The sequence below is a fragment of the Bos grunniens genome, chromosome 7 (genome assembly GCF_055505025.1).
Source record: "Bos grunniens cultivar Pamir isolate PY7600 chromosome 7, Bosgru_T2T1.0, whole genome shotgun sequence".
Classification (NCBI taxonomy): Eukaryota; Metazoa; Chordata; class Mammalia; order Artiodactyla; family Bovidae; genus Bos; species Bos grunniens.
Window position 1 is genome coordinate 59,022,098 of NC_141171.1, and position 25,695 is coordinate 59,047,792.

A 25,695-nucleotide genomic window follows, 5' to 3' on the forward strand; every position below is an offset into this window, starting at 1 on the left:
ACCTCTTTCGGAGAAGGAGTTAACTTAGAGCTCCAGTTTATAATAATTCCTGGGCGTGATAAGAGTGTTTTAACCTACAAACTCCTCTGAAGGTTCTCTAGCCTGCCTGACAGGCTCGTCCAGCCACATGTGATTGCTCACAGCCTCCCAACCGTGAGAGGCACAAGATGCTTTAAACCTTCTAAAAACAGGTTCCTTAGAAAAGTTAGAAAACTATTAGTATAAGTATAATGGGCTAATTAGAAATTGTGTTGGTGAAGGGTTTTTCATTTGTTGAGCCAATGTTTGTTGCTAAGTCTCCATATCCCCTGCCCTTACACACATTAATGAATATATAGAATTAACCTTTGATATTAATCACGTTAGACCTTAGGCTAAGTAAATTCTTTCCTTAACTAAAACCCACTACACCCTCACCCTGTAGGAATGTAACTTTATTTGGGTGGCGTCTGTTTTGAGAATAATCAGCCCTGGAGAAATAAGTGTCCTGATTGACTGACCACTGTCACAAGGAGAGGGTCGTAAATTGTCAGCAGGCCCCCCTGGCCAGAAGATGATGTAACACCCCTAAGACCTCTGTATACATTTGTATGAAGCACCTGACTTTGATAAAAGTCAGGACTGCTGACCCCGCGTGACTTTTGCATAACATCTCAGTGTATAAAAGTAGACCATGGAAAATAAAGAATTGGGATCAGTTTCTCGAAATACTGGTCTCCCCATGTCGCTCTCTCTCTCACTCTGGCTGAGTCTCCATCTGGAGCGCGGAACCCACCATGCTTACTAATTATGCCTGGGCTTCTAAGATCCGACCGAGGAGGCCTCAGTGTCTCCTCTCCTTCGGGAGAACGGAAGGACGCCTGCGGCCTACGTAAGTGGTGCAAACTTCTTGTCTTGAAGTTTTATTGGTCTCCCGCGTAAACCAAGCTACTCAGCCTCTTTTCTCCACTGAATTTTCCTACTGAGCTATCCTTATTCTATTACTCTTTATATCTTTAATTAATATCTAATTGAAGCTATCGTATCCTGATCCTCGCCTATGCCGTCTCTCCTTCGAATACCCTGGATCAGCCGGGGCTGGTCCCCGGCAGATGGTTATGATATTTACCCAGCAGTGTATGTGTACTTAATGCCACTGAACTATATACTTAAAAATGATAAGTTTTATGTTATGTATATATTGCCACAAGGAAATTTGAGTAGTTGGTGAATTCTGAGCAACTGTGATTGTTTAGGGACTAGCCTAGCTGCTCTTGTTGAATTAGGAAAATTTTTTTCTAGAAATCCTATAGGCATGTCAGCCTTGCTGTCTGAAATAGCAAGTCTCACTGGGGAAGATTTGAGCAGGGCAGCTGATCTTGGAGGAAGTAACTAGAAAAAAGCTGATAGGAACTTAGAAATCAGCAATTACTTGTCACAAGGCTTCAGTGGCTTTTGGCTCTCTGCCTTCTCAGACACCACTCGCTCTTTTGAGAGACCTCCAATCTTCTTGATCCCAAAGGAACAATTCAGAAGGAGTGCTGGGTCAGGGTAGGCAGGTACCACTGTAGATATGTAGACTGTTAGAGCTGGAAGGAGACTTGGGATCATCAAACACAGAAGACTTCATTTAAAACCCTCTGCTCAGAAAGAATGCCTTGGCAAAGTTTACCCAGCCACTGTGAAGCAGAGTAGGGATTAAAAGGCATATGCCCTGTTTCCTGAGTTCTTTCTATGTCAGACTGCCTCATGAGTGCACAATTCCCAAATCATCCAATTCCTGACTCAGAGGAATACTAAGATAGAAATCATGAACATTTTTCCTATAGTGCTGTGTATTCTTATGGTTTCTCTAACCACCAGCACAAATTCACCCCACCCCGCTGCAGGTCACATTGTTGCTAGAGTCAATTTTCTACAAACATGGTTCTCATCATACCATTTACATCTAAATCCTTGCCCCTTATTTCCTCTAGGAAAACTATGTGAATTTCCTATTAAGACATTCAAAATTCAAAATCTGGCCCTTAATAATTAAACATCAATGTATTATCATATTGGAAATACATACAACTGAAAAAAGAATAATGGAGAAATGCTGCATATTTAGAAAAAACTTCTAGGTTATATTGCTACAAGTAGAGGGAAAAAGAGATGCATATCATCATTTGGGTGTGAAATAAAGGTAATAAAAGTGTTTATTTATATTCCTCTTAATTACAAAAATAAATGCTCAAAGGATAAATAAGACATATATTCATATATCCAAACCATGTATACATGATGAATTTTTGAAAATCAAATCTGATCCTTGACTAGCTCTCTTTCTCTCTTATTCTCTACCAAAATCTTGAACTCCTATAATTTTAGAAATCTTAGTATTTGTAACAATCTCAAATCTCTCATAAATTCTCTCATAAAGAGTCCATCTTCTTCCCATTTTTAAACTTAGTTTCTATGGAATTTTTTATTGGAGTATAATCACTTTACAATGTTGTATTCGTTTCTGCTGCACAACAAAGTGAATCAGCTCTAAGTATACATATATCCCCTCCTTGAGCCTCCCTCCTGTCTGCCACTCCATGCCGCCCCTCTAGAGCCTCACAGAGCACTGAGCTGGGCTCCTTGTTCTATGTCACAGCTTCCCCCTCGCTGTCTATTTCGCACATGGTGGCGTGTACATGTCAAGCTACTCTTTCAATCTGTCCCCCTCTTCTTCCCCCACTGTGTCCACAAGTCTGTTCTCTCCATCTCTGTCTCTATTCCTGCCCTGCAAATAGTTTAATCAGTATCATTTTTCTAGATTCCATATATGGGAGTTAATATATGATATTTGTTTTTCTCTTTTTGACTTACCTCACTCTTTATGACAGACTCTAGGTTCACCCACATCACTACAAATGACCCAATTTAATTCCTTTTTATGGATGAATAATATTCCATTGTATATATGTACCACATCTTCTTTACCCATTCATCTATTGATAGACATTTAGGTTGCTTCCATGTGGCTATTGTAAATAGTGCTGCAATGTACATTGGGGGGAATTTTTATATCTTGCCTAGATACACCTCTTCTGTGAAACCTTTCTTGCCTCCCCAGATGGAATTTAGTGCCCCCTTCCCTGTGTCCTTAGCCCTTCGGCATTCCCACTATTACTCTCCCTCTGTGTTCAAAAAGTTGGACATCTGCATACCAGATGGGGAGTTACTGATAGCAAGGACCACTGCCTCTGGTCCCTGGCACAGCGCTTGCCACAGTGCAGTGTCATGGCTTACAGCACTGGCTTTATCCGATGATTCTTTTGCAAAAGATATTATTAAGCATGTATTTTGTCACCATTAAAATTCTGTCTCTTACATTTTAAATACACATGGCCTTTCAATGCTGGTTATCTCTTATAATATTTTTATTTTTCAACTCTTATTGAAAAATATTTTTAATTAATTAGTCTTGGCTCTTATTTACTATATAGAGTCACATGAGCTTATTTTTCTCTTTCTTTTATAATAAACGCTAATCTATTGTTTAGAACCAGGGCCAGGGTGAAGGGAGTAAGGTCAAACATCAAGTGCAAAGTTTGATCCCATCTTCATCTAAAATTTTGTATTTTGTTCATTATGGACTTTTAAAAAATATGTATTTATTTATTTGGCTGCCATGGGTCTTAGTTGCAGCACACAGGTCTTCACTGGGTCATGGGAGGTATCAGTTGGCGGCGCCCAGGCTCAGGTGCCTGGTGGCATGTGGAAGCTTAGTTGCCCAATGAGAGATTGAACCTGTGTCCTCTGACTTCCCTGGTGGTGCCGATGGTAAAGCATCTGCCTACAATGCGGGAGACCTGGGTTTGATCCCTGGGTCGGGAAGATCCCCTGGAGAAGGAAATGGCAACCCACTGCAGTACTCTTGCCTGGAAAATCCCATGGACAGAGGAGCATGGTAGGCTACAGCCCATGGGGTCGCAAAGAGTTGGACACGACTGAGCGACTTCACTTTCACTTTCCCCTATTTGAAAGGCAAATTCTTAACCACTTCACCACCAGGGAAGTCCCCATTATGGACTTTTTTGTATTAATTTTGATTTGTAACAAATTATTGCATCAAGGTATTATTTATCTTGAAGCTGGATTATTTTGGTGCTCCCTAAAATTTCGTACCTGAGGTGATTATCATATTAGAGTCCCCCTAGTATCAACTCTGCTAGTGTTGTGATTACCAAATATGATTATTCTAGTTGTTCAGGCATTCTGGCACAAATTTGACTAAATGTAGGGTCCCATTAGTACTTGAGTTTCTGGAGGTATTTCTGTGGAGGCTTGTTGAGATAGTCTAGCTGGAACTTTTTTCTGCCTTACTTGCTTGTCTGTCATACCATCTGCCCTCACCCACTTGTATGTTCCTAGGGTTTGCTCATTCCTCTAGGTCTGGCCTCAATTCCCACTCTCATGAAGACTTTCTCATACATATCAGTGCACCTCATTTGCCCAGCCTGGGGGCCACTAATTCCCATCCCAGCATCACAGTAATGTTGACAGGACTCTGACTCTGCTCCATTTCAAAGTTCTAGTTCTTCAGATTTAGTTATATCTCTGCCACTTTGAATTATGAAAACATGGGGACCTGGGGTGAACCAGATGACAAGGCCATTGCCAGCCAAGCCTAGAAAGAAAGTCACTGAGTAGGTGATCATGGAAAAGATGTCAAGGACAGACCTGACTCTCCAAAGAAACATCATAACAGACATAGGTGTGGAACTCTCCATGGTCAGCAGTTGCCACACAGACATATCCTCCAAGCTGCTATAAAAATAGCCAAAGTTTAGTTAGGCTTAATGTCTACAACTACATACACAGCTTAAATTTCTACTCTCTCTCTTGTAATAACTGCAGAGTATTTTCATGTTCCTGCTTTAGAATGTGTCTTTCTCTACTGCTGATATTCCTTTTTATCCCCTTCTAATCCTTCTCCTTCTCCTCATCTTTTTCATATTCAGCTTCTCTACCACACTTTTTAACACTTATTCTGTGACAGCCACTATCCTACTTACTGTCCGTATGATATTGCATACCATAAGTTATGTACCTAGTATGTGTCCAATGCTTTGCTCATATACTGCATTTAATTCATTTCTCATAGTAAATCTGTGATGTAGAAAGAATTATTATAGATGAGGAAAGTAAGGTCAGAGAAGTTAGTAAACTCTTATAGTCAAATATCCTGTTGTTAAAAAAGCAGGACTGAGTTTTAAGCCAACTTCTACTTAATTGAAAATTTACATTCTTGACACTGTTTTTTAGTTCTCTCTGTATGTTTTCCACGGCATAAAGGGGGCCCATAGTTATATTCCCAATTTAGTTTATTATTTAGAGTTTTTCTTTAATTCACAGTATTTAACAATTCCAAAGATGAAACACTAGGCAAAATGTGTTTTGTTATTGATTTCACTTTATATACATGAAACCAAAAACTTAAAGAAGCTGTTGTCAGGCAGCTCACTGCACTAGGAAATAGCACCCTTGAACTAAGACCTCCTAATGCCTAGCGGTGTATGTTCCCCATTTCATTACAAGGCTTCCTTACTATTCCTTATTGTGAGAAAAGTGTCTTGAAGTTGCTGTCCTGCGGTGTTGGATTCTGCCCCAGTGACCCTCCGAGTTCTCGCAAGGGAAGATGGTCACATCAGCTGCATATAGGAGGCAGGGACAAGGATAGCACAAATGTCTAACCTTATGAATTATGGTTGAGCTCAGTTGGTAAAGAATCCTCCTGCAATGCAGGAGACCCAGGTTCGATTCCTGGGTTGGGACGATCCACTGGAGAAGGGATAGGCTACCCACTCCAGTATTCTTGGGCTTCCCTTGTGGCTCAGCTGGTAAAGAGTCCACCTGCAATGTGGGAGGCCTGGGTTCAATCCCTGGGTTGGGAAGATCCCCTGGAGAAGGGAAAGGCTACCCACTCCAGTATTCTTGCCTGGAGAATTCCATGGACTGTATAGTTCATGGGGTCTCAAAGAGTCGGACACGACTGAGCAGCTTTCAGGTTCACTTTTCAATCTCTTGTGAGAAACCTAGGGACTTTTGCCTCATGTTGTTGGTATTGTTGACTGCTTCTGTTGCTTTTCTATTTTTGATATTTAAGCCCCTCAAGTTGTGGAGACAGTCTGTAGTGCCTATTCAGTCTATTAACACCTCCAGGTTTTTGCTTGTTTTGTTCTTGCTGCCTAGAATGACCCCCCACACCCTTTTCTACTGGCGAATTCCTGCCCACGCATATCCTACTGGATTGAGTTGCTTCTTCCTCTTATTCTTCATAGTACGTGATAGAAGCTTAATTTCAGCAACAACGCATGTGTATCAGAAATCATTGTCTCAATAAATGTCCTAGATAGCACACTTCTTTTACTTTTCCATCTAATACCTTAGACAAAAGATTTAATCTCTCTGAGCTTTATGTTCCTCCTTTTTAATATAGATAAATAGTATGAATACTTCAGAGCAATGTTGCTAAGTTCTAAAGGAATAAGATCTAAAGGAATATGATCACAAGCTGGAAACAAGATTGCCAGGAGGAATATCAATAACTTCAGATATGCAGATGACACCACCCTCGTGGCAGAAAGCAAAGCAGAATAAAGAACCTCTTGATGAAAGTGAAAGAGGAGAGTGAAAAAGCTGGCTTAAAACTCAACATTCAGAAGACTAAGATCATGGTATCCAGTCCCATCACTTCATGGCAAATAGATGGGGAAACAATGAAAACAGTGACACTTTATTTTCTTGGGTTCCAAAATCATGGCTGATGGAGACTGCAGACATGAAATTAAAAGATGCTTACTCCTTGGAAGAAAAGCTATGACCAATCTAGAAAGCATATTAAAAACTTGAGATATCACTTTGCTGTCAAACGTCTGTATAGTCCAAGGTAGGTTTTTCCAGTAGTCATGTATGGATGTAAGAGTTGGACCATAAAGAAGGCTGAGCACCAAAGAATTGATGCTTTTGAACTGTGGTATTGGAGAAGACTCTTGGGAGTCCCTTGGACAGCACGGAGATCCAACTAGTCCATCCTAAAGGAAATCAGTCCTGAATATTCATTGGAAGGAAGCTGAAGCTCCAATACTTTGGCAAAGTACGCGAAGAACCGACTCACTGGCAAAGACCCTGATGCTGGGAAAGATTGAGGGCAAAAGGGGAAGAGAACGACAGAGGATGAGATGGTTGGATGGCATCACTGACTCAATGGACATGAGTTTGGGCACACTCTAGGAGATGGTGAAGGACAGGGAAATCTGGTGTGTTGCAGTCCATGAGGTCAGACACAAAGAGTCAGATACAACTTAGTGACTGAACAACAATACTCTGATGTATTAATATTTCAGATTGATTCCTTTTCTTCCTTCCTCCGACAGAAGCCTAAGAGATTTTTCTGATACTTACCCTGGGAATCTTGTTGCGCTTCTGGAGATATTGTGCCCTTCCCACTGCCATGACTGGTCCCTCTGCTGTTTTTAGCTCTCAGAATTGTGTGTGCTGAGCTTCCACCATTTCGTCAGTTATAGTTCAGGTTTCTCCTCCTCCAGCACTAGCTCGCCAGGTGTTTTCCCCTCATGAGTCTGTTCCAGTAAGCTGTGACTCCCTGGAATTGCCTGGCTTCCTCTCCAGTCTTAGGGCAGTTAACCCTGTGCCCTCATGTGTCTAATGGATCCCAGAGTAGTTGTTGATTTAGTAGTCTTCCGAGCTTTTTATATGTTAGAACAGAGCAGTAACTTTGAAGCTCCTTATATGTGGAATCAGAAAACAGCTCTAGATTTTGTAAACACTTTCTACTGTTGCTGATGACAATATCTTGGAAGTCGTGGATTTGGGACCCATAGACTAGAGACTGCTGAGAGGACAGAATATTAATGCAGCTTCTATTTATCAGACTGCCTGTTTATTTATCCAGGTTCTGGCATGACAGAAGGATCCTAAGGGTGTTCCCCGACACTGCTAAATATTTAGAGGCGCTGAGAAAACCTCTGAGGACTAGAGGCTCTCAGGGCTTCCAAGGACATTAGTCTCTTTGCTTTTACTTGGCTATCACTCTGTGCATCTTTCCACTCTCCCGCACATAAATGCCTGCTCAAATCAACACTCACTCTCCCAAATCAACTATAATAGTTCCCAAACCTTCTGCTATGTTTTAGAGTTTCTTTTAGCTTATCATTTGAAAAATAAAATGAAAAAGCAAAAACAGTAATTCCCCCATCCTTTTAATTGTGTAATTCATTACTGCCCTGTAGCACAGACTCTGGCATAAAAAATGTATTCACAAACCTCTTTTCTGTTGTTTTGCTTTGTTTTGTAGAACATCTCTGAACTGGCCACAAGGGGGCACTTGTGAACCATTTTGAAAATTAATTTGTGTTCAACATCAAATCTCACAAACCCTCATGGTTTCCCATAGTTTGGAGTTATTCCTCCCTGGAAGAAACAAAATGTACAGTTAAAGGCTTCTAGAGCAGGGAGGCATATCAGACATAATCTAATTCAGCTCGTCAACCTGAAAGCCCCAGATCTCAGGACCTGTGATAGTGTTATTCTTTTAAGTATTGGTGAGGCATTGTGAGCTATTCTAAATATTTCGAAAAAGAAATATTTTAAGTGTTTAAATTGGTATTGGGCATTAAGTTGTTCTGACTTTAAATCATTATAGCCTTACTCATTTGATAGTCAAAACCTTAAAAAAATTGAGACCTATAGGGAAAAATAATTTGTGCATCAGCATATACTGAGTTGAAGACTTCTGCTTGTGACAGAGTCCTAGAAATGGTGGTGAGGGAGCTTCACCAACTTTAAAGTGGCTTATTGCAATCTTGAGCGCTTTCTTCTTAAATTAAGATTCAGGTTAAGGAAGCTATTGGAATCTATGATAATAGAATTGGAAATGGTAATAAAGATGGTATGATCTATCCTGTTATTTATTATAAGAATCTTTATATAGTAAGTGTGACATTAGCTCACCTCTATTTTTGGGTTTTAATACTGATTCACTAAGCTGTACAATCTTGTCATTTCTAATCATATTTCAAAAGAACTCTTAAATTCTGTTTTACATCCGAGTCTATTCTTCCTTCATTGCGATAGGTCCCCAAGTATTTGAACAATATCTTAAGGTGCCCTTGATTTGTCTTATCTCCAGGTTGGTGTTCCTACATTCATTAACTGTCTCTCATATGACCTTTCAAAAACCTGGACATCCACCTTAATATGGATTTGTTGTGAATTTAATATGGATACGGGTTCTTTGCAGTTCCTCCCACCAAGAATTAGTGTTTTTCCTTTCTGCTCAGATCTGGACTAGTCCTATGGCTTGACTGGAATAATAGAATGTAGTTTAAAACAGTGGTCCCCAGGAACCAGGGACCAGTTGGTACCATGGACCAGTTTCATGGAAGACAATTTTTCCATGGACCTTAGGGGTGGGGATGGTTTGTGGATGATTCAAATGCATTGCATTTATTGTACATTTTGTTGTTGTTACATCAGCTCCACCTCGTATTATCAGGCATTAGATCCAGGAGGTTGGAGACCCCTGTTGTAAAAGAAACTGTGTATATTTTGAGGCTAACCATTATGACATTTTTGATTGCTCTGTGATAAAGAACCCACCTGCCAGTGCAGGAGATGAGGGCTCAATCTCTGGGTCAGGAAGATCTCCTGGAAGGAAATGGCAACCCACTCTAGTATTCTCACCTGGGAAATCCTATGGACAGAGGAGCCTGGCGGGCTGTGGTCCATGGGGCCAAAAGAGAGTCAGACATGACTTAGCGACTAAACAACAACAAATCAGGACATCTACAGTTGTAATTATATTTTCTTGGAATACACTTTCTGGCACTCATGGACAACAAAGGCCTCTTGCAGACAGCCCACTGCTAGCTGCTGGCCAAAGCCAGCTACAAAAGGCCAGTATTTTGTATATCCAGACATCCCAGTGCCTCGTAAACAGACAGCAGAAGGATACAGTCACTTCAAAGAATTATGAGAATAGTAAACTGTGGTTGTTTCAAGCCACTAAGTTTTAGAGTAATTTATTGCTGCTGCTAAGTCACTTCAGTCATGTCCGACTCTGTGTGACCCCATAGACGGCAGCCCACCAGGCTCCCCCGTCCCTGGGATTCTCCAGGCAAGAACACTGGAGTGGGTTGCCATTTCCGTCTCCAATGCATGAAAGTGAAAAGTGAAAGTGAAGGCGTTCTATTATGCAGCCTTAAATAACTAATAGGTTCAGGTTGCAAATTGCTTCCAAGTATTAGATTCAGATCGAAATAACCTGACTATGACTAATAACCAGTAATGAAATAAATTTTTTTCTTCTTTGATTTTGATACCACATTTTTATAATTCTGGTAGATTTTTTAAGATTAAATTCATTTGTTTTCGACATGTACTCACTGTTTCATTATATTCATTTATTTTTGGTTGCACTAGGTCCTTGTTGTTGCATGCAGACTTCCTCTAGCTGAGGAGAGTGGGGTCTGCCCTCTCGTGCAGTGCACGGCTTCTCACTGTGGTGACTTCTCTTGTGGAGCACGGTCCTAGGTGCATGGACTTCAGTAGCTGCAGCACGTGGGCTCAGTACTTTGCTGGTTCTAGGGTGCAGAGACTTCAGTAGTTGCTGCACAGGGGCTCCCAGTAGTTGTGGCTCCTGGGCTCTAGAGCACAGGCTCAGCAGTTGTGGTGAATGAGTTGCTCCACGGCATGTGGAATCTTCCCGGACCAGGGAACGAACCTGTGTCCCCTGCGTTGTCTGGTGGATTCTTATCTACTGTATCACCAAGGAAGTCCTCATTCCGGTATATTTTTATAGCTGTATTATCAGAGCCTGTGGAGTTTGAAATGATTTTTGAGATTAAAACACTTTTTGCTCATATTGATGTTAAAAAAAAAAAGGATCATTGAAATTAGTTTGGTCTTATTTCTCAGTCCCCTCCTTTGTCAATAAAGGAATGAGTCCTAAATTTTTTTCTAGATGTGATGGAATGATAACCTTCATTTTCATTATTGTGATACCTACCTGTAAACCAAGAGCCTGAATATACACCATTTCAATTAATCCACGTAACCATATATGCTTAATATTTGATTTTCCTTTACAGGTGAATGAGCTGATATTCAGAAAGGTGAAATGATTTCCTATGGGAATTAAATGAAAGAAATTGATTAAAGATTCTCTGACCCCAGTCAACTGTTTTTTCTGTTTCACCATCAGTGTAAGCTGTCAAAGCTGGCAAACTGAGGCACAAACATAGGATAAGAACAAAGCAATTTTTTCCACTGAAGGACTGATTTAACTAAGAGAAGTTAAGAGAGAGCCATGGCATGCCTGGCATGCATGGCATGACTCTTCATGGCATGGAGAGTCATGGCCCGAGTAAGAAGAACATCCACTGAGAGGGTGCTGAATAGCAAGACAGTCAAAGCCCTTGCAGAGAGAAGAGGTCATTTAAGTATATCTACATGTGTATACATATATTCTCTGGTTCTGTCCACTGGGAGGACCTTGATGCAGGATATCCTGATTGACATGAGTAACCTAGTCCCAGGACGATTCCACAATATTTTAATACCTTTCTTCTAAAAAGAACTAGGTCACTTTTTGGAGAAAGGTTTATTCCAGGGTTGGGGCAGAGAAAATTGAAGATGAGCCTGGATCATCTTGGGATTCCCTGGTAGTTCAGCTGGTAGAGTCCATCTGCAATGCAGGTGGACCCAGGTTCGATTCGTAGGTCAGGAAAATCCGCTGGAGAAGGGATAGGTTACCCACTCCAGTATTCTTGGGGTTCTCTTTTGGCTCAGCTGGTAAGGAATCTACCTGCAGTGCGGGACACCTGGGTTCTGTCCTTGGGTTGGGAAGATCCCCTGGAGAAGGGAATGGCTACCCACTCCAGTATCCTGGCCTGGAGAATTCCATGGACTCTATAGTCCATGATGTTGCAAAGAATCGGACATGACTGAGTGACTTTCACTGGATCATCCTGTAGTACCAAGGCAAGCAAAAGCAAGCAAATGCATGAAGAAAGATGGGAACACACCAGAGGCAGAGACCAGCTTGCAGGGGCTTTCACGGGCAATATTTGAGACATTTTGGTTATCAAATATAACGTTATAGTAATGGCTGATACTCCATTTGGTAAGGTAGGAAACCATGAATTGCTTCTGATATTTAAGCAGTAAATTGAATGTATGCTTGGAAATGGGATATTTACAGAGTTTCAGTGTACATTCCCACAGAACATTTGTTATTTAAACAGTGAAATGAGCACAATGGAGAAGTCCGGCAGACTTCACCTTAATCAAGGAATCACGATGAATAATACTCACGGTAGAGGATAAACCCTGTGCCAAACTGATAGGATCCACTGACAATACAGCCTGACTTCTTGCATAACCGGAACCTGGCAATGAGGAAATGTTGGATGAAGCCAAATTGAGCAATAGTCTACAAAAAAAAAAAAAAAAGGTGTGTGTGTGGGGGGGGGGGTGCTGTGGTCTTGCAAAATGTCATGAAAGTCAAGGCAAGATGGAGCAACTCTTCCAGAGTGAATAAGACTAAAAAGACATAATGACTAAGTGTAATACATGATTCTGAACTGCATTTTTGCTACAAAAGGATAGGATTCAGATAGTTGGTGAAACTTGAATTAGGTCTAAGTCCCAGTTGGTAGTAATGTATCAACATTAATTTCTAATTATATTCAAGTGGGAGGATGTCTATCCTCATAGTATGCACCAGTATTCCTTAAGTGATGGAGCATCGGATCAATAATTCACTTTCAAATGGTTCCAGAAAGCATTCTTCATACTCTACTCAGATCTTTTCTATAAGCATGAAGTTGTCTCAAATTGAAAAACTTATGCCAAAAAAACCTCAATTCTTTGTTTCCTGGATACAGTGATTATTCATTCCCCTCCTTTTATTCTATATAGCAAGCCAAAAGAAATACGGAATTCTTTAAAGAGAAAATTTAAATAAAAATCTCCAAATATTCAAAATTAAATAATTGAGAAGTTGGTGTTCATGAACTTGTTGGTAATGGTGGCTGCTGTGTTTGAGGTTATGGTTAGAAAGTTGGAAAACAAAAAGTGGAGAGGGAGAGAGTGGTAATAATAATAACATCTGATGTATATTGAATGCTCATCCTGCAGTAGTATTTCTTGTAACCATTTTGTGTGTTTATTCCTTCTCTGGCTCATAACAGTCCTATAAAGAAGTCAGTTTTGTTAGCCTCATTTTGTAAGTTGATAAAACTGAGGTACAGAGAGATAAGGTAACTTCCCTAATGGAGGAACTAGGATGTGAATCCAGGCAAACTGGCCCCAGGACCTGTGCTCTTAATTACTAAATGAAGAATAAGGGCAATCAAGGGACGAAAAAGCAGTCTCAGCACTGGGAAGATTTGAAGAAGCCCGAGACATTGTTGAGCAAACATCAACTATGCACATTTGTCTGAGGCTTGCCAGGAGCCCACTCATGTTAGTAAAAAGGCCTCTCTCTCCCTGTACTTCTGGTCAAAAGGCATAGTGTAAACACTGGGAAAGGGGGAAGTGATTTATAGCAGAGGCACTGGTTGGGGACCTGTAACTTGGCGAAGTGCACCAGGAACTTTTCATCTTCTTCTGTGAGTCACACCCACATGGCGAACGTGCAGTCTGCCTGTTTCTTGGAGGGGTGTTAACTCACATATTCAAGAGAAGGCAGGGCTGAGGGCTTGATTGATTTAGTTGCTAAAGGTACAGTGAATCACTCTTAGATTTAGACAGTTTATCACTTTATTGACAGAAAAGAGAAGAATAGACCCAAAGTGTCAGATCCCTATCATCTTTGTCCCATGCACTAAAAAGGATAAAAGTGGGGGCTTCCCCGGTTGTCCAGTGGTTAAGAATCTGCCTTGCAATACAGGAGACGTGGGTTCAGTCTCTGGTTGGGGGAAGATTCCACCTGCCAAGGAGCAACTAAGCCCATGTGCCACAGCTACTGAAGCCCAAGTGCCCAGAGCCCATGCCCTGCAAGAGAAGTCTGCTCACCACAACAAAGAGTAGCCATTGCTCACTGCCACACAAGAAAGCCCTCGTGGAGCAGTGAAGACTCACCACAGCCAAATAAAGAAATCTTTAAAAAATAATAATAATAAAGGATGAACATGAAACGGAAGGGACTGGATGACTCCAAGGCCAGTTGTGGGGAGCTAATTCTAGACTACAGCTGTGAGGTTTGGTTTGAATTATTCTGCAGCTCTTGTTCCAAGGCAGGTAGGGCAGAAAGTTCCACACCTCGTAGAACCTGGGAGGCAATGTCTTATGCCAGCCACCCAGGAGAGATATGAAGGTGTGTGGGAGATGGCTCCTGTAGCCCTCCATCCTCTCGGGTTCCAGGAGGATCGCAAGGTGTTCCCCTAAGACTCAGATAAGCTATGGTTCAACCCTTTACCTGTGTGGATCACTGTAAGATCACCAGGGGATACGGTAAAGTCATTCCCCTATAAAGAGCAGTTGAAAGGTAGGATTTAGAACATGATCTAGTCATGGAGAATGTCTGCTGGGCACTGGAGAGCTGCCTCTGGGAGTGTTGACATCTTTGCTGGAGGGAAGGTGTAGCAGATGCTATTCTGGTCCTCTAACAAGATGGTGACATTAGCTGTGAATGTGAGAATGGGCCATCAGTTGGGAGTATGGGGTCATCAGAGCCCAGACTCTTCACTGAAAGACCTTTCTGCTTCCCTTACACTATAAACCCCTCTGACGAAGTTCAGCCCTGCTCAAGAACCCAAATATCTCACTACAGATCAAGTCTTGCCAAATCAAGTCCCAGGCCACCAGAAATTAGTTTTTTTATAGCCATACCTTCTCATTAACTCATCTAACACAGTCCATGGGCTGTTTGGTCATAAACTAAAGATTTGTTTGAAATCTGCTATGGTCAGGGCCTGTGAACAAACAGTGCTGGGCAGAGAAAGATGGAAGAGACTTTTCCCACACATCTTCTTTTTAATTTACTTACTTGTCTTAATTAGTTTCTTAAAACATTACAAATTCTAGTTTTAGCTCTCATCTTCTCTGCTTATTCAAATCTTTGAATTTAAGAACCACTTGAATTCATGAAGTCATCTTTGAAAACTCCAGCTTGGACAAATTCAAGTTTTTACATTTTTGAGGCTTCCTAGATTTTTACTTCAATTTGGTCTTGATTTATGGGTCATTGGAGAGGCAATGGCACCCCACTCCAGTACTCTTGCCTGGAAAGTCCCATGGATGGAGGAGCCTGGAAGGCTGCAGTCCATGGGTCGCTGAGGGTCGGACACGACTGAGCAACTTCCCTTTCACTTTTCACTTTCATGCATTGGAGAAGGAAATGGCAACCCACTCCAGTGTTCTTGCCTGGAGAATCCCAGGGACGGGGGAGCCTGGTGGGCTGCCGTCTATGGGGTCCCACAGAGTTGGACACGACTGAGGCGACTTAGCAGTATGGGTCATTTCCTGTGTTTCTCCCTCATGGGCTCATATTCTATTAGGCACTCCAGGCCTCCTTGTCCATCACCAACTCCCGGAGTTCACTCAGACTCACGTCCATCGAGTCAGTGATGCCATCCAGCCGTCTCATCCTCTGTCGACCCCTTCTTCTCCTGCCCCCAATCCCTCCCAGCATCAGAGTCTTTTCCAATGAGTCAACTCTTTGCATGAGGTGGCCAAAGTACTGGAGTTTCAGCCTTAGCATCATTCCTTCCAAAGAAATCTCAGGGCTGATCTCCTTCAGAATGGACTGGTTGGATCTCCTTGCAGTCCAAGGGACTCTCAAGAGTCTTCTCCAACACCACAGTTCAAAAGCATCAATTCTTTGGTGCTCAGCCTTCTTCACCGTCCAACTCTCACATCCATACATGACCACTGGAAAAACCAAAGTCTTGACTAGACGGACCTTTGTTGGCAAAGTCATGTCTCTGCTTTTCAATATGGTATCTAGGTTGGTCATAACTTTTCTTCCGAGGAGTAAGCATCTTTTAATTTCATGGCTGCAGTCACCATCTGCAGTGATTTTGGAGCCCCCCAAAATAAAGTCTAACACTGTTTCCACTGTTTCCCCATCTGTTTGTCATGAAGTGATGGGACCAGATGCCATGATCTTTGTTTTCTGAATGTTGAGTTTTAAGCCAACTTTTTCACTCTCCTCTTTCACCTTCATCAAAAGGCTTTTTAGTTCCTCTTCACTTTCTGCCATAAGGGTGGTATGTCATCTGCATATCTGAGGTTATTGATATTTCTCTTGGTAATCTTGATTCCAGCTTGTGCTTCTTCCAGCCCAGCGTTTCTCATCATGTACTCTGCATTAAGTTAAATAAGCAGGGTGACAATATACAGCCTTGACGTACTCCTTTTCCTATTAGGCCTTTGCTTTAAGCCATTTTGACCATCCGATTTACAGCAAGCAGAAGAAAAGATAATGAACTCTACTTCAATGTCTCCAGTGTGACTTTCCAGTTACTGTCTCTTTTCACCTAGAAGGAAGAGTCTGAGATAAAATCTCGGGCTGATTCTTTTATTTTTCTGATCTGTGTCTTGAATTTACATTCGGTTGGCTTCTTTAGAACTATCATTCTTCTCACAGAGACAAAAAGGACACGGTATATCGTTCCATCTGTTTGTGTCATCTTCAGTTTCTTTCTTCAGCATCTTATTGTTTTTGCCTCCTTAGGTATACTTATTCATAGGTATTTTATTCTTTTCTGTGAAATGGTAAGTGGGATTGTTTCCTTAATTTCTCTTTCTGACCTTTTGTTGTTAGTGTGTAGAAAAGCAACCTAATTTTATATCCTGCAGCTTGATCAAACTCATTGATAAGCTCTAGTACTTTTTCTGGTGGTGTCTTTAGGATCTTCTATGTATAGTATCATGTCATCTGCAAGCAGTGATAATTTTATTTTTTCGTTTTTAATTGGAATTCCTTTTAGTTTTTTCTCTGATTTCTATAGCTAGGACTTCCAAAACTATGTTGAATACAATTGTCAAGAGTGGACATCCTAGATTTGTTCCTGATCTTGGAGGGAATGTTTTCAGCTTTTCACCATTGAGAATAATGTTAGCTGTGGGTTTGTCATATATGGCTTTTATTCTGTTGGACTTAGTTGCTTCTAACAGTTTCCTTTAATATACTCAAGAAGAGGCAGGAGTCATGCTGTATTTCTAAAATCTACCACAGAAGCACATCAGCCAAACATGCTCAATAAATGCTTGTTGAATGACTAACTGAACTTCCACTCCCAATTATGAACTTAATCTCCACAAAAGTTCATTCAAAAAACACACCCCAAATTAATTTAGACACTGTGACATTTGTTTCCTTTTCATTTCTTCTAATGAATTATTTATTAACAAGTGCTTGCTGGAAAAGCTTATTCAGTTCAGTTCAGTTCAGTTCAGTTCCTCAGTCGTGTCTGACTCTCTGCGACCCCATGAAATGCAGCACACTAGGCCTCCCTGTCCATAAGTTTTTCAAGGTGAAGAAATATAAATCAGAAGAAAGGGCTCAAATTCTGGCCACATTATATATATTTAAGTAACTCTGGCAATTAATTCATTGCTTTCAGCTTCAGACTTTCTTATTTATTAAATGGGATTAAAACTGTTTATCATCAGGGGTTTTATGAGAATGAAGTGGATACCATATGCAAAGTGTAGGGCCTGGCACGGATTGGTAGTTCCTAATAATATTATCAAGTGTGTAAGATTTTGTGTTAGGATCCAAACACGAACAAGAAAAAGTTCTTTGAGATGTTTACAAATTAGTCCTGGGAAAGAAGAATGTGTTTTATATTTATGCAGGTCATCAGATCAGGAGATGACTGCCATTTTAAAGATAGTTTGTTACAGAGATAGATCCCCAGAAAAAGGGCATGCCACACCCCAGGGCAGTAGGGTGCATGGGAAGCTCTGGCTTTGTCAGGAAGGTGTGGTAGGGGAGTGGGCAGGAGCTTTTACTCTGGTTTCTGTGGGAAGGGATGGGGAGACAGGGTAAGCAGGTTTAGGACAGGCTAGTTTGAATAATTTCAGTGGGCTCTGTCTGGGGTGTAGGCACTGTCCCTAGCTGTTTGGTACCTGCCTGGGCCTCAGGGGTAATTGAAGCAGGCAGACAGTGGCCCAGTGTCGGGGCTCCCCAAGGAGGTGGTTGGCAGTGTGGGCTGTAGATTGGCTGGTTTGCTTAGGAAAGTACATTCCCAGGTGAGTCATTTGCTATCTAAGAATTAGTTAGCCCTGGGAATGGTAGTCCCTCCAAGATCAGCAAGGCCCCAGAATGTCAAAGCATCAGAAATATGGACTAAAAAGACATGAATAATACACAGACTCAGGACACAGGAAGCATGGGAGTAGCCAAGCCTGAATCTCTTTTCAGGTCTGACTGTACCCCTAACCCTCTTTTTCTCTACAATCAGTGCACCCTATTAGCTTCATCACAGCACCTAGGACTAGTCTTTATTTGTTTACATGTTGATTGTTTGTTTATCCCATTACATTGTCAGTTCCATGAAAGCAGGAAATTAGCTTGCCTTGTTAACTGCTCCAGTCTCAGTTCCTGACAGTGCTGGGCACAAAGATGCTTAATAACTATTTGTTGAACAATACCACTTCACCACATACAGCCTTGGCCATGTGAGAGTTCTGGCTTGGGATAATTCCCCAGGAATAGATGAAGCCTTCTCGGGCAGAGAAAGCAGTAGAGGGGGCAGGATTGAGTATGTGTAATACCCCATATATGCAGTAATACATGCTCTCCTCCGTGTAGTTTATAAAGTAGCAGAAAAAGAAATGGCAATTGTAACTCAGCAATGTATGGAAATGAACAACAGGTGACATTTATTAGGTGTTAATCTTGGGTTGGTACAGTTACATCCTGGGTCTACATAATTATATTAAATCCTCGTAATAGTACCATACCCTCAAGCAGGGCCCCAATTCCTGGCCTGGCATCTAAAGTGGACTATGCTTTGATATATCTTCCTCAGAAGGTTCTGAGTATCCCCTCAGGGGAGGGGGTGGCTGAGGTCAGCAACGTCATTTGGCTAGCTAGCCCTGAGCTGGGACTGGGACCCACCTGGACTCTGATCTCTATTTCTCCCTTTCAAGGTTCATTCTTTCTCTTTTTCTTGCACTAGATACGCCAAGGAGCTCTAGGGCTTGGGCTTACAGATAGGATCCTCCCCTGGCCAACAAGTATTTCATTTGCATGATTGCAAGGGACTGGACTGCTAAAAGGCTTCTGACATGCATGTTTTGGTGACCCAAGTTATTTATACGTATGGGATCTTGTAAAAAAATTTTTTTTCCCTCAGGGTCACACCCCTTTGGGACTGTCTTGCTGTTAGCTGCTAAATGTCCTATTTTAGATGAGGAGAACAATACTATAGAGTAACTATTGAATCCCAGGTCTTTAAAAAGGCATTTTTACTTTGGGTCCTGAACTAAATGAGAACATAGAGAAGGCCTGACCCTAGGTGTTCCCCCCAGATAGGTGGGAAGCACTAGAAGTGGTAAAATATCTTGTCATGGTAAATATGTGACAGGATTGGGGTGGGTAGAGGTAAATTCCAAAGAAACATGGTTACTAAATGCCATTAAGCTGAGTCTATATTATTTCAGGGCTGAAGGGACCTCAGAATTGTCAACTGGGGCATTCATCAGGTAATGTGTTTCTCTGAAATTTAAACAAATAGAACACTGGAGGAAAGCAACAGAGCCTTAATCCTTTTAATCCTGATACAAAACTTTCTTTTCAGAGTTCTTCCAGGGAAAGGACTCTTAGAGCTTTTTGCTTACCACAGCCCCCTATCCCGCTCCGGGTCTCATGTAAGAGCTTGTGGTGTTAGAGAGCCTTGAGGGTACTTTAAGTTAGGGCTTTGTTTCTCATGGGAACATGAGGGAAAGTGGAAAAAGCCTTCAGTTTGTTTAGAGAGGAAACATGACCTTCATGCTGTTCTTCCCAGGGGCAAGTCAAGTGGTCATGACTGAAATCCAAGTCCTTGGCATATAAATATGTGTGCGAGCAGAAGCCACTGCCACACTTGGTACAGCAAGGGGAACCACTGGCTCAGCCGACCCCTTAGGTTTTCCAGTTTAATTTTAAACTCCAGGTAAATATCACAGGTAACCCGCCATGAAGCTGGTCACTGTGTTCCTGCTGGTGACCATCGGCATTTGCAGTTACTCTGGTAAGTGGCCTGGAACACACGATCTCTCTCTACTTTCTTGATAACAGGAGCACAACTAGTGAGCCGAGGCTCCTGGCGGCATATGGTGAAGGGAGTTTTAGAGCCACAGATATTGGTAAGGTCAGAAGGGACTTCAGATGCCTCCTGCTCCCAGCTCCAAGCTCTAATCCAACACAAGTTATCCCTGGTGTATCCTACAAGGAAATTAATCAGCTCCCACTGAGGGTCAACAAATGCACTTCATTACTGAACTCTGGCCACCATTGATTTCCCTTAATTTTGAATTAAGATTTGATTCTTTCATGTTTCTGAAATTATATGGAGTCATCCTTGCTCTCATCTCTAATCAGATTGCCATGCTGGTTCTCTTGAGACATAGCTACTTTTCTATGTTCATACAATCAACAGGTATTTGTTAGATGGCTATAATCTGTTGGGCACTGGGTAGGCTTTGGGAGATTCAGACCTGAATCAGACATGCATATTTCTGTCAAGGTTCTTATAGTCTGGCAGAGGAGTGAAGACTTCTACAGAAGTCACTATTGTACTGGTCCACTGTGATACACAATGAAAGTACAGATAGAGCTCTGTGACAGGGGTGAAGGGTGAACAGTTCCATTTCTAGGTAGGGTATGCTGCTGAGTTGCTTCAGTCGTGTCCAACTCTGTGCAACCCCATAGACGGCAGCCAACCAGGCTCCCCTGTCCCTGGGATTCTCCAGGCAAGGACACTGGAGTGGGTTGCCATTTCCTTCTGCATGAAAGTGAAAAGTGAAAGTGAAGTCACTCAGTCGTGTCTGACTCTAGCGACCCCATGAACTGCAGCCTACCAGGCTCCTCCGTCCATGGGATTTTCTAGGCAAAAGTACTGGAGTGGGGTGCCATTGCCTTCTCCGAGGTAGGGTATAGAAGCTGGCTTTTTGGAGGAGAATGGCAACCAATCCTTTCTTTTTGGAGGGAGTCATTTTAGCTACAGGAAGATACATTTGGGTGTATCTGCAGAATACATCATAATGGCTGCTGCTCATTTGGAGAACAGAAAGCTTTGAGGATCTCCCCTCTGAAATATATAAGTAAATACAGAGAAGACACTCACCAAAGTGCTGAAAGTAGGAAGTAGGGAGATTAATCATGAGAAACTGTGTAATACCCATGCTACAATGGTGACTTTGACTTGTGAATTTTTGAACTAATTTGTAACTTCACCTATTTGGGCTATTTTGTCATTCTTTAATGTCTAGGGGTACCTGAGGAGAGGTGGCAGCAGAAAGATGGGTGGGAAGGATATAAATATCCCTTTCTGGAGGAGAACTTTGGGTGGGAAAATAGGCAGTAGAAAGTGAAGGGAAAATAGGTGTACAAGCTCCATTTTTTTTTTTTTTTTTTGAATGAGAAAACAAAAAGGATTGCAAAGGAGGCTGAAGTGTTGGCCAGCAGTACGGGGGGTGGGAGTGCCAGCAGGAAGATGTGTTTCTCATGTATGTGCTTCTACATCTGTGTATTTACATACATGCACATGTATTTTGTAAAAATATGTATAATATGCATTTCCCCCATTCTCTAACATTGTCTATGTGAAAGTTATCTTGCTGAAGATATAAAATGCAGTTGTCCCATAGAATAGCCATGGTAGTTCCCTATTACACTTGAGGGGAAAAAAAAATCTCAGACTCATTCATATGACATTCAAGTCTGAAAATCTGACCTCACTCAGGTTGCAGCCTCACCTGCTTAGCACATCCAAGTGGAAATCTGAAGAAGACTCACCATCCTGTGTATGATCTTTGATCTTATTATCTTGGTGTCTTGGTCAATTATTTTCCTCTTCTAAATGCTGCTCCCCTTCTTTACCTGTCATCATGATATTTGACTCAAGACACAACTATGGCAACATCTATTCTGGGAAAATTCCTGTAACACTCTCCTATATTAGAATTAATCATCACTTCTTCCGTGTTTCCATAGAGCTTTGTCCATAATGTTAGCATAGGACGTGCTGCACTGTGGCATACACAGCTCTTTACTGTCCATCAGATTGCATGGGTTCTCTGAGTCAAGTATCTTATTTTATTCATCTGTGTATCTGCACCAACTGACTTAGAGTCCCTACTCAGTTATGTTTGTAGCACTGAGTTGAATTGGTTGGGAGCAGTTTCCTGGGCTCCAGTTGGGTCCATTCATGTGTCCAAGTGGAAGGTCATTATAGCATCTTTCCGTTGGTTTCAAACTTGTGGGCTGTGGAGACAGCCACATGCAAAGTATATCCCTGTCCAGTCAATCACTGGTATCTACTGAGTTCATACTGTATACCAGGGTCTGTTCTAGGCATGGGGTACAGCAGTGAATAAAACTCAGTCCTTATTCTCGAGGAGCGTACATTCTAATGAGAGGATGAAGGTTAAATAAATAAATAAAGGTTTAATATTTTAGGTAGTGGTAAGAAAAATAAAGAAGGAGCGTGACTGGTGATGCCATTTTAGATACATCTCTGAGAATGTAACATTTGAGGAGAGACCAAATAAGTGAAGAAGAAAGACATGTAGCTATCTGGTGAAGGAAAGTTCTAGAGAGATAGAACAGTAGGTGCAGAGGTCCCGAAGCAGAAGTTTTTGGGAAATCAAGATGGAGCCACCGATAGAATGGAGGGCGGTGAGCTCTCACTTGGGATTTCTTCTGCTCTGCAGCTACCGCCTTCCTCATCAACAGTTTGCCTCGTCCCGTGCCTCTGGATGCTCTCCCACTCCTGGACCCACTGAAGCTTCTTCTGAATACTCTGGGCATTTCCGTTGAGCACCTTGTGGAAGGGCTGAGGAAGTGTGTCAATGAGCTGACACCAGAGGCTTCCGAGGCCGTGAAGAAACTACTGGTAACTACAGCCTGTGGGGCTAACTTGGTCAAAGGTCAGGGTTTACCCACCCTGTCCAGCCCACTCCCACCCGACCTGTTCTCATTTGTGAACCTGTGCTTCCCTGTCGTGGACTGTACCCACACACATTCAGCATGTCCTGGAATCTCAGGGCAAGTGCAGTGTCCACAATTCTAGAAGGAATTTTTGAACGAGAAAGATTTGTGTTCTGGTTGTAAAATGTGTGCTACTTCCCAGCTCTGTGATTCTGGGTGGGACTCAATCACTCTTGAGCTTTTGTTTCCTTGTCAGGATAATGGTGGTGAAATAGGATATTGACTGTCTGCTAATGACATGTAAACTGCTCTTATTTTTAATATTGTCCTTTTGACTTTCAGGAGGCGCTCTCATATTTGGTGTGATGGCAGAAAAAGCAAGAGTGGGGAGGGAGGGAGATGATGCTCTCCCTCCCTCCCCTGCAGAAACTCTTTCCATCCTAAAATGTAGTGGCCCCAGAAAAGAATGAATAAAGCATTGAAAAGACTTCAGTTTGTCCTGTTTTTGTTTGGGGGACTCTATTCAGAAGGGCCTAGTTAGATAGTTTTGTCCTTGGATTATAAACTCTAGACAGTCTGTTGTTATAAAGACAACTCACATTTCCTTTTTTCTTTTTTTAAGATGGTACTTTATTTATTTTTGCACATTCATTTCAACATTCTTCACCTTTATTTTTTATTTATTAAAATTAATTTTATTGGAGTATAGTTGCTTTACAATGTTGTGTTAGTTGCTGTACAGTAGAATCTAACCTAACATTGTAAAGACAACTCGAATTTTCAGTAAGGCGTAGTCATTCTTCCCCTTTCCTTTTTCTTATTATCTGGTGATTTTTCAGACTTCTCGTGTTCTTATTCCCCTACTTCTAAAGATATTTTAAAAGATTTTTGTTGAAGTATAGTTGCTGCACAATATTATAAATTACAAGTATACAATATAGTGATTCACAGTTTTTATTTTTATTTATTTATTTTTCTTTTTTTTTATTTTATTTTTTAACTTTACCAAGGTTGCACTCCATTTGTAGTTATTTGTACGGGTGTACACAATACACTCTTGTAGCTTATTTTATACATAGTGGTTTGTATCTCTTTATCTTATATCCCTATCTTGCCCCTCCCCACTTTCCTCTTCTCACTGGTTTATTCTTTATATATTCTATATCTTTATATCTATATATTCTATATCTCTATATTCGTTTGGTCTCTGTATCTGTGAGCCTGCTTCTTTTATGTTATATTCACTAGTTGGCCATCTTTTTTAGATCCCACATATAAGCAATATTCTACAGTGTCTGTCTTTCTTTGACTTATGTCATGTATCATAAAGAAACTTTAAAACATGAAATACAATAGAAATTTCCACATATTGTCTGATAAGACTAAAGTGCTACAAAGCTCGTTGGTTGGGAGTCTACATCAGCAGAATGTGAGCTTATATTAAGTCTGTAGTTAAATTAAGGCCATCCCATAGCTTCACAGAACTACCACCAAGTTAGGTTGCTATTACATCATTCTAAAATATCTTCCCTTTCCTCAGTGCTACATGTACAATGACTCCAGAATTATCTTTTCCAAGATAACATTCTAGCTGTATATGACCACCGATAAAACAGATTTCAAGCTCCTTAGCATGGCATATAGGGTCTTTCATGATCTGGACTTATTTTACATGCCTCGTCTCATTAATATTCCTTTCTTCACATGTGCCCCAGCCCCAGTCATGCTGAAAAGATAACTAAATCTCTTTGCTGCTAACACATTTTATGCCTTAATGAAAAATCAAGCTTCTTCTCGCCTGGAATGTTGGCCCTGGTCTGCCTCCAGACTTGGACTTGTGCAAATCTGGGACTATTTGCCCTCCAATCCATTCCCCATGTTCCCCATGCTCTACTCCATGGTGGGGGCACTGAGGGATGAGATACTGACCCATGCAGGTGGTTCCCAGGTCGATCTCTCAGGTAATTATGAAAGTTGACGTTGTTGTTGCTGTTGTTCAGTTGCTAAGTTGTGTCCAACTCTCCACAGCCCCATGAATAGCAGCACGCCAGGCTCCCTGTCCTTCACAATCTCCCTGAGAGGCTCCCTGTCCTTCACAATCTCCCTGAGAGGCTCCCTGTCCTTCACAATCTCCCTGAGTTTGCTCAAACTCATGTCCATTGAATCAGTGATGCCATCCAACCACCCTATCCTCTGTCATCCTCTTCCCCTTTTGCCCTCAATCTTTCCCAGCATCAGGGTCTTTTCCAGTGAGTCAGTTCTTCATATACTTTGCCAAAGTATTGGAGCTTCAGCTTCAGCATCAGTCCTTCCAATGAATATTCAGGATTGATTTCCTTTAAGATTGACTGGTTTGATCTTGCTGTTCAAGGGACTCGAGGCACAAGCAGGAGATGGGTAGTGGGAAAAGGGGAAAGACCAGAGTGTGGCTTCCTCTCGCTCTCTATTTGAGAGAAGTCAACTGTCTGTACTGGGTGTGAGCCACCAGTTCCTGCTGGAGAAGTTTGTTTTGGTTTTAGTTTTTGCCAGGTGAGCCAGTTCTTGGACTCTGGTTGTACCATCTCTTCTTTTTCTTT

At 41.6% G+C, this 25,695-nt stretch overlaps 1 protein-coding gene across 2 annotated transcripts; it reads left to right on the plus strand.

The window, feature by feature from the left end:
- Positions 1-23,607, plus strand: SCGB3A2 (secretoglobin family 3A member 2). 2 transcript variants are annotated; one of them, XM_086413702.1, is made up of 3 exons: positions 1-871; positions 22,903-23,084; positions 23,462-23,607. In XM_086413702.1, the coding sequence occupies exons 1-3, from the start codon at positions 790-792 to the stop codon at positions 23,483-23,485; spliced, it is 288 nt and encodes a 95-aa protein (XP_086269828.1). In that variant the 5' UTR covers positions 1-789; the 3' UTR covers positions 23,486-23,607. The 2 variants fall into 2 exon arrangements, with proteins under 2 accessions (XP_086269828.1, XP_086269829.1); XM_086413703.1 differs by lacking the exon at positions 1-871 and adding an exon at positions 19,972-20,219.
- Positions 23,608-25,695: the final 2,088 nt, after the last annotated feature.

Excerpts from the sequence above, each read along its gene's own strand:
- SCGB3A2 (XM_086413702.1), top strand. The coding sequence starts at position 790 with ATGCCTGGGCTTCTAAGATCCGACCGAGGAGGCCTCAGTGTCTCCTCT. Across the intron at positions 872-22,902 it reads GAAGGACGCCTGCGGCCTAC|CTACCGCCTTCCTCATCAAC; the intron begins GTAAGTGGTGCA and ends TCTGCTCTGCAG. Across the intron at positions 23,085-23,461 it reads AGGCCGTGAAGAAACTACTG|GAGGCGCTCTCATATTTGGT; the intron begins GTAACTACAGCC and ends TTTGACTTTCAG.